General features: G+C 35.7%; 3 protein-coding genes across 3 annotated transcripts; 1 reads left to right on the top strand and 2 right to left on the bottom strand.

The window, feature by feature from the left end:
* Nucleotides 1–1,580: 1,580 nt before the first annotated feature.
* On the top strand, nt 1,581–3,948 carry LOC125193362. The gene has a single exon (XM_048091134.1). The coding sequence runs from the start codon at nt 1,581–1,583 to the stop codon at nt 3,840–3,842; it is 2,262 nt and encodes a 753-aa protein (XP_047947091.1). The 3' UTR covers nt 3,843–3,948.
* Nucleotides 3,949–6,009: 2,061 nt separating this feature from the next.
* Nucleotides 6,010–6,525, bottom strand: LOC125193364. The gene has a single exon (XM_048091135.1). It carries the CDS (start codon nt 6,339–6,341, stop codon nt 6,168–6,170), a length of 174 nt encoding a protein of 57 aa, XP_047947092.1. The 5' UTR covers nt 6,342–6,525; the 3' UTR covers nt 6,010–6,167.
* A 2,822-nt stretch (nt 6,526–9,347) lies between these two features.
* LOC125194682 (protein trichome birefringence-like 34) lies at nt 9,348–11,034 on the bottom strand. Its single transcript, XM_048092926.1, has 5 exons — nt 10,757–11,034; nt 10,460–10,634; nt 10,175–10,368; nt 9,839–10,000; nt 9,348–9,681 (listed from the first exon to the last, which is right to left on the bottom strand). Exons 1-5 carry the CDS (start codon nt 11,032–11,034, stop codon nt 9,348–9,350), a joined length of 1,143 nt encoding a protein of 380 aa, XP_047948883.1.

An 11,034-nucleotide genomic window follows, 5' to 3' on the forward strand; every position in this document is an offset into this window, starting at 1 on the left:
CCGTTAAGGGGAGGCCTTAACTCACTGGCCGCCAGAAGTCCATCTCCCAATGCCACACGCTTGAGCCTGAGAGATGAAAGCAACTACACGACAGCAGTAAGATTTGAACCCAGGCTCATTGTAGCAAGATCTGCCCCTCCGTTACCAACGGCGCTATCCTTGTAGGCAAAAACTGTGTTTGGGTAAAATTTTTATAATGACTGGTTCTACCGCATGCGGCCCTATATTCCTGAAACTCTCATCCGGCCTAGACCTACGGATTAGTTACCGCTTGCCCTCACGTGTACGAGAAATATTTTGAAACTAACAATTGATTGAGTAAGTGAAGACTTCCCTCCTCTGAACAAAGTGGAGTGTTCATTCACAAAGTTAGATAGTGTCTAAAATTAATGTCTCCATTTGCATTTTATTCCAAAGTATGCGTCACATCAAATTTAGATCCAAAAGTTGTAAAAGTTCAAATGCGTCATCATTGACAATTTAGGGGCAGTAGTTCGTCTTTGCACATCTTGATAATGTCGTGTTACGTAAATTTCTTTCTTAAAGATGTAAAATAAATTTTAAAATACTATCCCAATTTAATTAAAGACGCTTCTTTTCAACACTTCGAAAATAAAGTTTAGTGAATTCAATAATAATAAAATAAAGACAAGATAAATATATTAATTAATAAAATTGTTTTTAGTCTAAAGAAAATGAGACTAATTCAATTGGAAATCTAAAAAGTTGTTTCTTGAATAGAAGAATTTCTCCAGCAGATTTTGAAAAAAGTAAGTATCACACATTCATAATAGAAAAATACTCCCTCCGTCCCCCATTAAGAGTCACACTCTTCCATTTCGGTCCGTCCTCAATTAAGAGTCACACTTTAATTTTACCATAAATAGTAAGTAGGTCCCACATTACACTAATTCAATTCACTCACATTTTATTATAAAACCAATATAAAAAAATGGGTCCCACATTCCACTAACTTTTTTAACCAACTTTTCTTTACATTTCTTAAAATCCGTGTCCGGTCAAAGAGTGACTCCTAATAGGGGACAGGGGGAGTATACAAGATGAAAAGTCAATCGTGACTCAACAAACTTTACGTAGTCCCATTCTCATTCACGATTCCAACTCTCCTTTTTTTTAGTTCCACTCAAGATGTTTATTTTCTACATATAAAAATAAATCTTTCGTCCCTCTCTCTTCATTAAAATATTTAACTATTTCTTTTTCTCTTTATTTATTTCACCTAAAAATTCCTCTTAAAATCTCATACCACTTAAAAATATGGACATCTTGAAAAGAATGGAAGTAATATATTATTATAAAAAGAAAAAAGTTAGAGCAAATAATAATTTTTCTTGACTAAAATAATTGCTTCTTCCAATATATTAAAGATAATGTCTTGTTTGAGTAAACGTCATCATCAATGTCATCAACTATGGATGCATCTGAAATTAAATAATTGGAGTTTCAACATTCAACACGCTCCACTCATCCCAAACAACTTCAATACCACAATATTTATTCAACAATCAAACCAAATTTGAGTGAATAATCGATCCAGAGACTAGACCAGGTGAGTCTACATGGGCAAGATCGGCTGCACCATCAATGGAATACTGGATGACTCGAGATTCAACGAGCCGATGCCGTGGATCGGCCTCTACGTCGTAGCAGCATCCGCAGCTTGTGCCATAGCTATGGCCTTAGACGCCTTCCACAGCTTCCGCTACAGGAAGTTCTGGTTCCCTTGCAAGTTCTTCGCTCTCAACGCAACGACTCTCACTCTCATAGGCGTCGCGGTCAAGCTCGCGGTTGATCTCAACACGTCGATGCCCCAGGCCCATGATCAGCTGGCAAAGCTCAGCAGCACCGCCTTCATCTGCACGACCATAGGAAACTCCATGCCTTCATTAGGAGCCATGGAGACTAAAGAGCTCATGATGAATGTGGTGGCTCTTGGGATCCTTGTTGTTACTGTCATCGTCAACGTCTGCATCCAGATGGGCACCGGGGTCATCTACGTGTTCTGGTACGAGCATGCGGTCATGATGTCTCTGATGGTCGTGTTATTCGCGATCGTGATCTCTTCATCACTTGCGATTCCTGCAACCAAGTGTGTGTTGGATATTAAGTACAGCAAGAAGTATTTAGTGGCAATGAAGGAACGCGAAACGACCAGTTGCAATGGCTCGATAACTCGGATTATGAGAGATGATCTGGCTAGGCATTGGATGATGGCGCATACCTGCAGCCCTCAGTTCGTGATGGGGCGTTTGGCAACTTGCACTGCGTCAGGGGCGTTCTGCCTCCTCACCGCGGTTACTCTGGGAGAGGCTGTGCTTCGTAGCTACCTGATGCCATGGGAATTCAGATTCTGTGAAGGGGAATCGGACTACAAGTGGTCGACTACATTGATACTGGCGACTCAGGCAGCTGCGGTCGTGGGAGGCACAATTGCCCCTGCAACAAGATGGTTCATAGCAATTAAGTTTAGGTGCCCGAAGAGAATGAAACATGGAAGCAAACACGGGTTATTATCAGTAGAGGGTTACTGGGTTCATAAGCTGTACCAACTCAGAGCGCTTCCGCTGGATTTGACAATATGCGGCCGAAGCAGTAGAAAGCTTGTGCACACCGTAAAGGACAAGGTATTTGGTTTATGCATTTTCATCCAGAAAGCAATGGTGATCTTGAGCAAGATAGTCGGGCGAATATCAATCATCATTGTTATCCAGTTAATAAAAATACATCGTTGCTGCAAGAAACTTGTTGGGTTGGTTAAATGCCACAATGCAATTGTGAACTCTGATACAGATTCGGATTCCAGAGGCAATTGCAAACTGGATCTCAGCAGTTATGTTCTGCACCTCGAAGGAGAGGATGAACTGGTAGACGTGATGATGGAAAATGACAGGGACGCCATTGGACACTGGGTTAGAATGGGGAGACGAAAGCAGCCAAGATACCTCACAGAACTAATGGAGACTCTCAATCCATCAAGAGGATTTGACGGGGTACATAAATTTGACAGCTACAAGGTTCCTTCATTGGAATCTGAAGAACCTCCCTACAGCTGGGCTCTTCCTCTGGTGACACTGACGAGTATTGCAGTTGCAACTAGTAACACCGACTTTGAATCCCTAAAAGGGCTGATGAAATCTGTGCATCAAGGCCTTAAATATGTTAGATTCATAGAAAACAACCTTGATGCTAATGAAGACTTGACAAATGTCAGGAAAGCAGCAGAGATGGTGTGGGGAGGGGTTGACCTTCACTACAGGTGGCTCGACGTGGATCTCCGTCAGTTGGCACTGCAGGAAAAGAGCCCAAGAGACACAATTCAAGAGCTTTCAGACATAGCAAAGAACATTTTTTCAGAGTTGAGACAGAATGACACACTTGGTTGTTTAAAGTACACTCCTTCAAAGTGGCCCGTCAAGGTTTTGGCTGCAAATTCGATGTACAGAATATGCCAAACCCTTCTGCTTGCAACTGAAAATAGATCAAATGAATGCAGTAAGGCAATGTTGGAGAATCTTACCGCCATGATCACTGACATAATAGGCGCTTGCCTTACCAACTTGCAGCATGCCATATCAATAAAATGCCATCAGAGTTCCATTGAACAGAGAGAGGAAAGCGTTCGTGGTGCTATTCTTCTACTAGGCAAAACAGAAAAGATATTGGAGATTCTTAGCTCCTGCTCCTCCTCCCTGAGTTCAAATCCAAACAAAATGGCATGCATTAATAAATGGCGTGCAGTGGGCAAGGAGAATGATTTGCTACGTCAAGAGTCTTGTACAACAAGTAGTTCTTCTCCTGACTTATGTCTCAACATCGATTAGAATAAAATAGTAGAGGAGTATGTATAGAGGCATATCATTTTGCGTGTTGATCGGGATCAATATTTATAGTTTACACATTTATATAAATACATAAAGTTGCTGTTTAGCTTTGTGCATGAATAGGATGAGCTTCTAAAACTGAATGTGAAAATCAGTATCATTTAAGGCAAGTAAAGAAACTTCCCTGTCACTTTATCAAATGCTAGGTAAGAACACCATTTAATTACATAAGCAAGTTAATTCTATCTCATAGTAAAGCTGGTTCACCATGAATATCAGATACATATATATAGGTTAAAAGATGCTAAGACTAAGCCAACAAAATCTGAGATAGGATATAAAACATATAAGCAACCATGACTTGTGATTCAGAAGCAGTTTCAATTTTCTTTAATTTTAGAAACTAATTAATTTCATATAAAGGAAAATATCTGAAACTTGAAAGCACCTTTCTATAGCATTTAACCTGCATGAAAAGCGAACATCCTTCAAAAAACATACTTCCTCCATCCCACTCTAAGTGACACATTTACCTTTTTGGGATGTCCCAGTCTAAAACACACATTTATTAAAATGAAAACATCACTCTCTCTAGTCTCTACTTTCTCCTCTTACTTTATTCTCACTCCACTTAACTCACAAAACAACACTGCATAAAATCCCGTGAATAAGAAATGCTCCACTTAGAGTGGGATGGGGGGAGTATTTACTAGTTAATGAGCAAATATTTCCACAGACACACATGACAATATACTAAAGCCTCAAAACATCATTTCCATACCATGAATCAATGAATTTGACACCCCAAAATTTAAAGCATGACAAGTTTCTTCCAGAGGTGAACTGTTGGCCAGTCTACAGACTGAAACTGTTCCATAAGGATACGTAAGCAAAAAACAAATTATAGATGATAATAGTCTCAAGAGTTAATCTGTGTTCTCAAGGTAAACCCTTCTTCTTTTCATGTCCAACTCCCCTTACCAGTAGGAGATAATTTTGAACCACAACAATGAAATTGTAACCAATTAGCTAATGCATTTCCCCATGTCCTTGCTATCTTCAGCCTTCAGATTCCTATTTTGTCATCCAAATCCAAGCTAATAAGATTAGAAAGAAGTAGGGTGAAAACAGAGATGTTTTGTGCACATGCTTATCTATTTCAATAGCATAACTTTTCATTGCCCTAAGCATGTGCATCACTTTAGGAAGAATTACCAGAAACTGTAGGCTGATACCTTACATAGCTCATTAACACTCCAGGTGACAGAGCTATAACCTAGCTTTTAGTTTGGCGATTCTTAATACTAGAAGCAAAACATAGACCAATTTCAAGGACAGGAGTCGTGAAAGGAAAACACGGCATCTCCAGGAAAGAGCCAAAAACTTTGTGTTTAACAATAAGATTATGGCAACTCCAGGAAAGAGCCAAGAACTTTCGAGTCAAATATACATTTTCACCAATCCAAAACTAAAAAGAACAGAGTCGTGAAAGGAAAACACAGCATCAGAGAAGATCTCAAAGGGATGATATATGAGCAAAAGAAGTGTCATTCCTTAGAACTCTACACAACAAGTGGCAAGCAGTAATATCATTACCTTCTTAGAGTATCACTGTAATTTAGATAAGAATCACCAATAGCACAATGCTGAACCATGATGACGAACAACCAATTTCAAAGTATAGGCTAAACATCGGCTCCAATACAAAGGTTTCTTATCATTTATCCTTACAGAATCAACTTGGCATTAGAGCAACACCATTAAACATATTGCATTTGCAGGTAAAGGAATCACCAAAAGCTCAATGCTGAACCATGATGACGAACAACCGATGCCAAAGTATAGGCTAAACATTGGCTCCAATACAAAGATTTCTTATCATTTATCCTTACAGAATCATTTTGGCACTAAAGCAACACCATTAAAATATTGCAGGTAAAGGAATCACCAAAAGCTCAGTGCTGAACCACAAACAACCTTTGTCATACAGAAACAAGTTAAAATATCAATGTTAGATCGCCAAACAACAAAAAGAAACAACCAGGTAATCCAAGTTTTCATCCAACCAATTACGATGGAATCAACTCACTCCCCAGCAAATTATAGATTTCCTTCACAATTTCTAAATCAACACAAAAATAAATTAATTGACCCTCAATACTCAACATTGAACACAGTAACCACCAAAATCTTCTTTATAAACACCTCAAAAGTTTTCAAGCCCTAATCTAAAAAAATAAAAGTGAAGCCCTTCAATTGCACAAGGGTATCTAAATTGTAGGTATAAAAAATAAAAATCAGATCGAAAATAATATGAATTGTGGTTTATTCATCATCGTCGCGCTTCTTAGGCTTGCGGTAATTCTCCTCGATGTGCTTGGCGATGACAAGGCTAGTGTTGAAAAGCTTCCGAACATTAGGAACGTTGTAATTCTGGGCTATGTAAAGTCCGCAAGCTGTCCCCACAATGAATGAGAAGCCGCTCTTTATGATCCCCATTTCTTCTTCGACTCTTCTCTGCAGACGACAGATAGTTATAGTCAACAATTCTTGCTGGGGAAGAAAACTCACCAATTCAATCGAAATTGACTCAGGGATTGGTTATTTAGTTTCCTCTCAAACAAGCAATCCAATTATATTTAAATACTTAAATCGGATTTAAGATGCAAAAATTAGGTTTTTCGTTTCACCACAGACAGAAAGTTGTATACTGCGACATCCCAAGTAATATTTCAAATATTTTACCAATGTTTCCTCTCATTCCCCTTTCATCCTACAGGAATAAATACTCTTTCATTTTTACTCCATTCTACAAGAATATGTACTTTCTAATTTTATAAAGTCGTTTCTCTCTAAGGTTGGACTCATTCTCCACTAACAATACTTCAATTACTTTTTTTCTCTACCTCTATCTTATTTTACCAATTGTACATTAAAATCTGTGTCGAACCCAAAGTTCATATTCTTTGGAGACGGGGGGAGTATTGAACCTTTCAAAATGATACTCCATCTGTTCACTCATAATTACGGCGGAATTTTTTGGCACAAAGCTTAAGAAAATAATATTTATTTGTTTAGTGTGATAAGTAAATTGATAAAAGGAGTAAAAGAGGAGAAAGTGAGAGAATAGAATAGAAAGTAAATAAAGTAAATGAAATAAAGTAAGAGAGCGTAAAATAAGAGTGAGAAATAGTGTTACTATATATAGCTATGAAGCAGCTTTCCAAAATGAAAAAATTATTCAATTATGAAGCAGCGTAGGGATTAAAAAAGTTTCAAATTTGTAGTATAAATAACTCTCTATTTTTAAGTCTTCATTTGGCCATTTTTAGATCAACTTAAAATATAAATAAAATTTTTTGTATAATTTATGCATAACTTAGAAACTTTTGATACTAATTTAAAGAGTGAAACATTTTGTATGTACGTGATAATTGTCATTTGGAGTATAATTTTTGGTTGGTTTCTGAAAAGGATATTATTTATGAAAATTATTTTTTATATTTAAAATTTAATTTTCATAAGTAAATTAATACTACTAAAATTTCATAATACTCTATCTTTATTTGTTGGCCTATGAATTGTATGGAATTATTCTTGAATGTTTCTCTTTTATAGAGATATCCTTAAATATTTCTTAGTAATACTTCATTTTTAATATTGGAATAAATAATGTTGAAGTATTCTCTTTTATAACTAAATATTTAGATCATTCATTCATTTTTTGATATAATTATTTTGTTTGTGTTCTCTTTCTCCTTATTTTCTATTATAATTCACTATGGTCATCTTCGTCTTTATTTCTTTTGTAGAATTCTTTTTGTAAGAAAATTTTATAGCAAATTATAACATTAATTAGAGCAATTCAATAAAACTTGAATGTTGCAAGTTGCTCATAATATGTATTCTCTTTGTCCCTCGGTATTAGAGACGTATTTTGGCAAGGGATACAAGAAAAATTCTTTTAAGTGAGTTAAGTAAAAGGAGAATAAAGTAGAACGGAAAAATAAGAATGAGTAAAGTAAGTAATAAAAAATGTAATGATTTTTTTTCAAAAAAGGAATAACTCCGCTATAGTGAAACAACACAAAAAGGAATGCAATTCAGCTATAAATGGACGGAGGAAGTATAAAGTGACGGAGTGAGTATACTACCCCCGTCCTATAAAAATAAAGACATTATTCATTTTGGGATGTTCCATAAAAATATCCCCTTCCATTTTTGGTAACTTCTTTTTCTCTAACAAGATGGGCCACACTATCCACTAATAATACTATAATTATTTTTTCTTTTTATCTCTATGTTACTTAACCAATCCTGTTTAATATACAATACTTAGTTTATTTTTCATTTCAAGAAGGTGGTGTTCGGTTTGCAAGATAAAATAATGCGAAGATACAATCTAGGATTAAGTTGTGAGATTATTTTAGTCATAGGGGGTTGGCTATGACTAATTATCACATGATTATCCATCTAGGATTGAGTTGTGGGGTTTAATCTCATGAACCAAACACACAACAAATTTGATCTCGGATACAATCTTGCAAACCGAATACCCTCCTAGAGTAGTTAGAGTCCAATTGCTCAACTCAAGAGTTGCAAGTGCAACCAATAACCCAACTTAAAGCAAGATGGCATCATTAACAACTTTTCCGAACAAAAATAACGTTAACAAGTTGACTAACTTCTCGTAGGATCAACAACCCTAGTTGTACATTGGGTAATTGGAATCATAAATCTTAACTTGGCTTGGTCTTTAACAACGACGACGAATATAAACCTGATCAAGTTTAGTCGTTCTTGCTGAGGATATGGTGTGTAAATCTCTTTAACATTCTTTTAGTTCATTATGAATATTTTAAAGTTGTTTTATTTTGTTTGATTTTTTATTTTTTTTTGGTTTATCCCAACCCACTTACATTTCCACCCAGAAATCGCAAGGCCAGAGAGACAACAGAAGGGGAAGATGAGAAGCCAAAGAAGGATTATGAGTTGCCCAGCCTAGTGAACCATCTCTTTGGAATTTTGTGAGGCATATGGAGGAAGATTCTCCAAACCTGATAGAGTTGAAAGCCATGAACAACCATACCCAAGATAAATTGGGACTGTTGAGTGTGTTACATAAATACTAGTACATGCTAAAATATGAAGATCCCTACAACTTTCTAAGTGAATTTGAAGTTGTATAAGGTCAAAAGAAGACAACGAGAGTGTCAGAAGAAGACCTGATCCGCTCACACTTTTTGGAGAGGCCAATCCATGGTATACTATCCTATCAACTAGTTACATAGAGAGTTGAGTCGAGATGAAGAAGCTCTTTTCGGAGTTTTTCTTTCCATTAGTCGAGACAAATTCCTTAACAAAATATATGTATCAAGTTCCTCGCTATCACAATTCACACTTTAAGCAATACATAAAAATCATAACAAGTAGAATATGAAACTAAAAAATCATTTTATTTTTCAAGTAAAAATACTCTCGCAAAATAAAATATAAAAAATAAAATTATGATTTAATAATATATGCATAAAGAATTTCATTCCAAACGTCGGGAACTCCAGGAAGACACCAATGGCAACAATCTGACCTGTTGGGATCTCTATCTTTGAGATGTACATCTTTCCAATCTCTTGTATAAACTGATTGATAGGCATCTTGCCTATAACTTGATAATTGTGTTATATTCAAATATTGAACATTTACACCTCTTTCTTTAAGCTTTTCTATGGTAGATTCAACTGCATTCATCATAAGTTTTGGATGACTTTGCCAATAAATATCATCAAATGTCGGCTCTGTTTTATTGTTGCATCCAACAGTATTACCCCAAGGTGTTAATCTGTAATGTATGCATATTTAGCGCAAACCATACATAACAACTAAAAATTTATGCATATTTAGCACAAACTATGCATAACAATTAATGCATGTAATTATATATATATATATATATATATATATATATATATATATATATATATATTATTAAAAGGTACCCGATTGATTGAGGCGATGCACTAGTAAAAAATATCCTGGTTTTATTTCGATTGATATGATATTCCAACCAGTTTGCCCAAGTATCTATAGCAATTTCATATGGACGTCCCGATGACTTCACTTTTTGGTAAACTGCATTAGGATCTTCAAATGAACCCCACCTAACATCGACATATAAATAATATAAAAAAGATGTGAGAAACAATCCTATTTCAAATTATCACAATAAAACTACACTATATATTATTAAACTCAATATTTTTACGTTAAATGCAAGATACATTCAACTAGTTCATACATAAAATCTAATGTTCTAGCTAGAACAAATTTCTCACAGGATTGTCATTTTCGGAAGCCACCACGCAAATGTGTCAAATATTAGTATATCTGCATCATTCCAATTGATCCCATGCTTTTCTATAGACTTAATCCGCACTGTATGTTGATTTTGGTTGTGCCTGTACACATCGTCACCGTCCGACTCCACAAGATACGGGGACCAATAAAATCCAATGGTCGCGTTGTAATCCTTCACACACACAATAACAGTCAGAATAAATGAAAAATATATTAAAAATAAAAACTGAAAAGAAATAAAAGATTTTGCACATCATATTTACCTCGACATGCAATTTTAATAGGTTTCCGTCCAACACGATAGTTTTATTTGTGGTTGGTGGAAGATCTGGTTCAATCATACACATTAAGGATGTCCATTGATTTTGATTCAAGGAGTCTCCTACAAATATAAGCCTTTTATTCCTTAATATCTCCAACAACGCAGTTCCATTAAACCTAATTTAACAAAAAATACTCGTAACATAGTCTAACACAAACGAACATTTGTCAAAGAAAACCATAATCCAACACAAATAGACGTTTTTCCAAGAAAACAAATGTATGTATTATTTAGTTACCTAGGAAGATCACAATGATGAGGTTGCCATCTCCAATTCTGATATTTCAAATCCTCTCTTCCATATCTCTCACAGGTAAGGTCATTCCCAATGAAAGTACAATCTTTCTCTTTATAAAGAGGGTATGAAATGTTGTCGTATATCCATCTTCCAGAAGCCAAATTGCAGCCATTTTGAGTTGCATTTTGTTGTATTTTGGAGAAAATAAAGTTGTCTGAGCTTACAACGAATTCAGTTTTATCTAGTCGAATATAAGATGCAACAGTGATAGCCAACAT

Source organism: Salvia hispanica, chromosome 6 (assembly GCF_023119035.1).
Source record: "Salvia hispanica cultivar TCC Black 2014 chromosome 6, UniMelb_Shisp_WGS_1.0, whole genome shotgun sequence".
NCBI classification, from domain to species: domain Eukaryota; kingdom Viridiplantae; phylum Streptophyta; class Magnoliopsida; order Lamiales; family Lamiaceae; genus Salvia; species Salvia hispanica.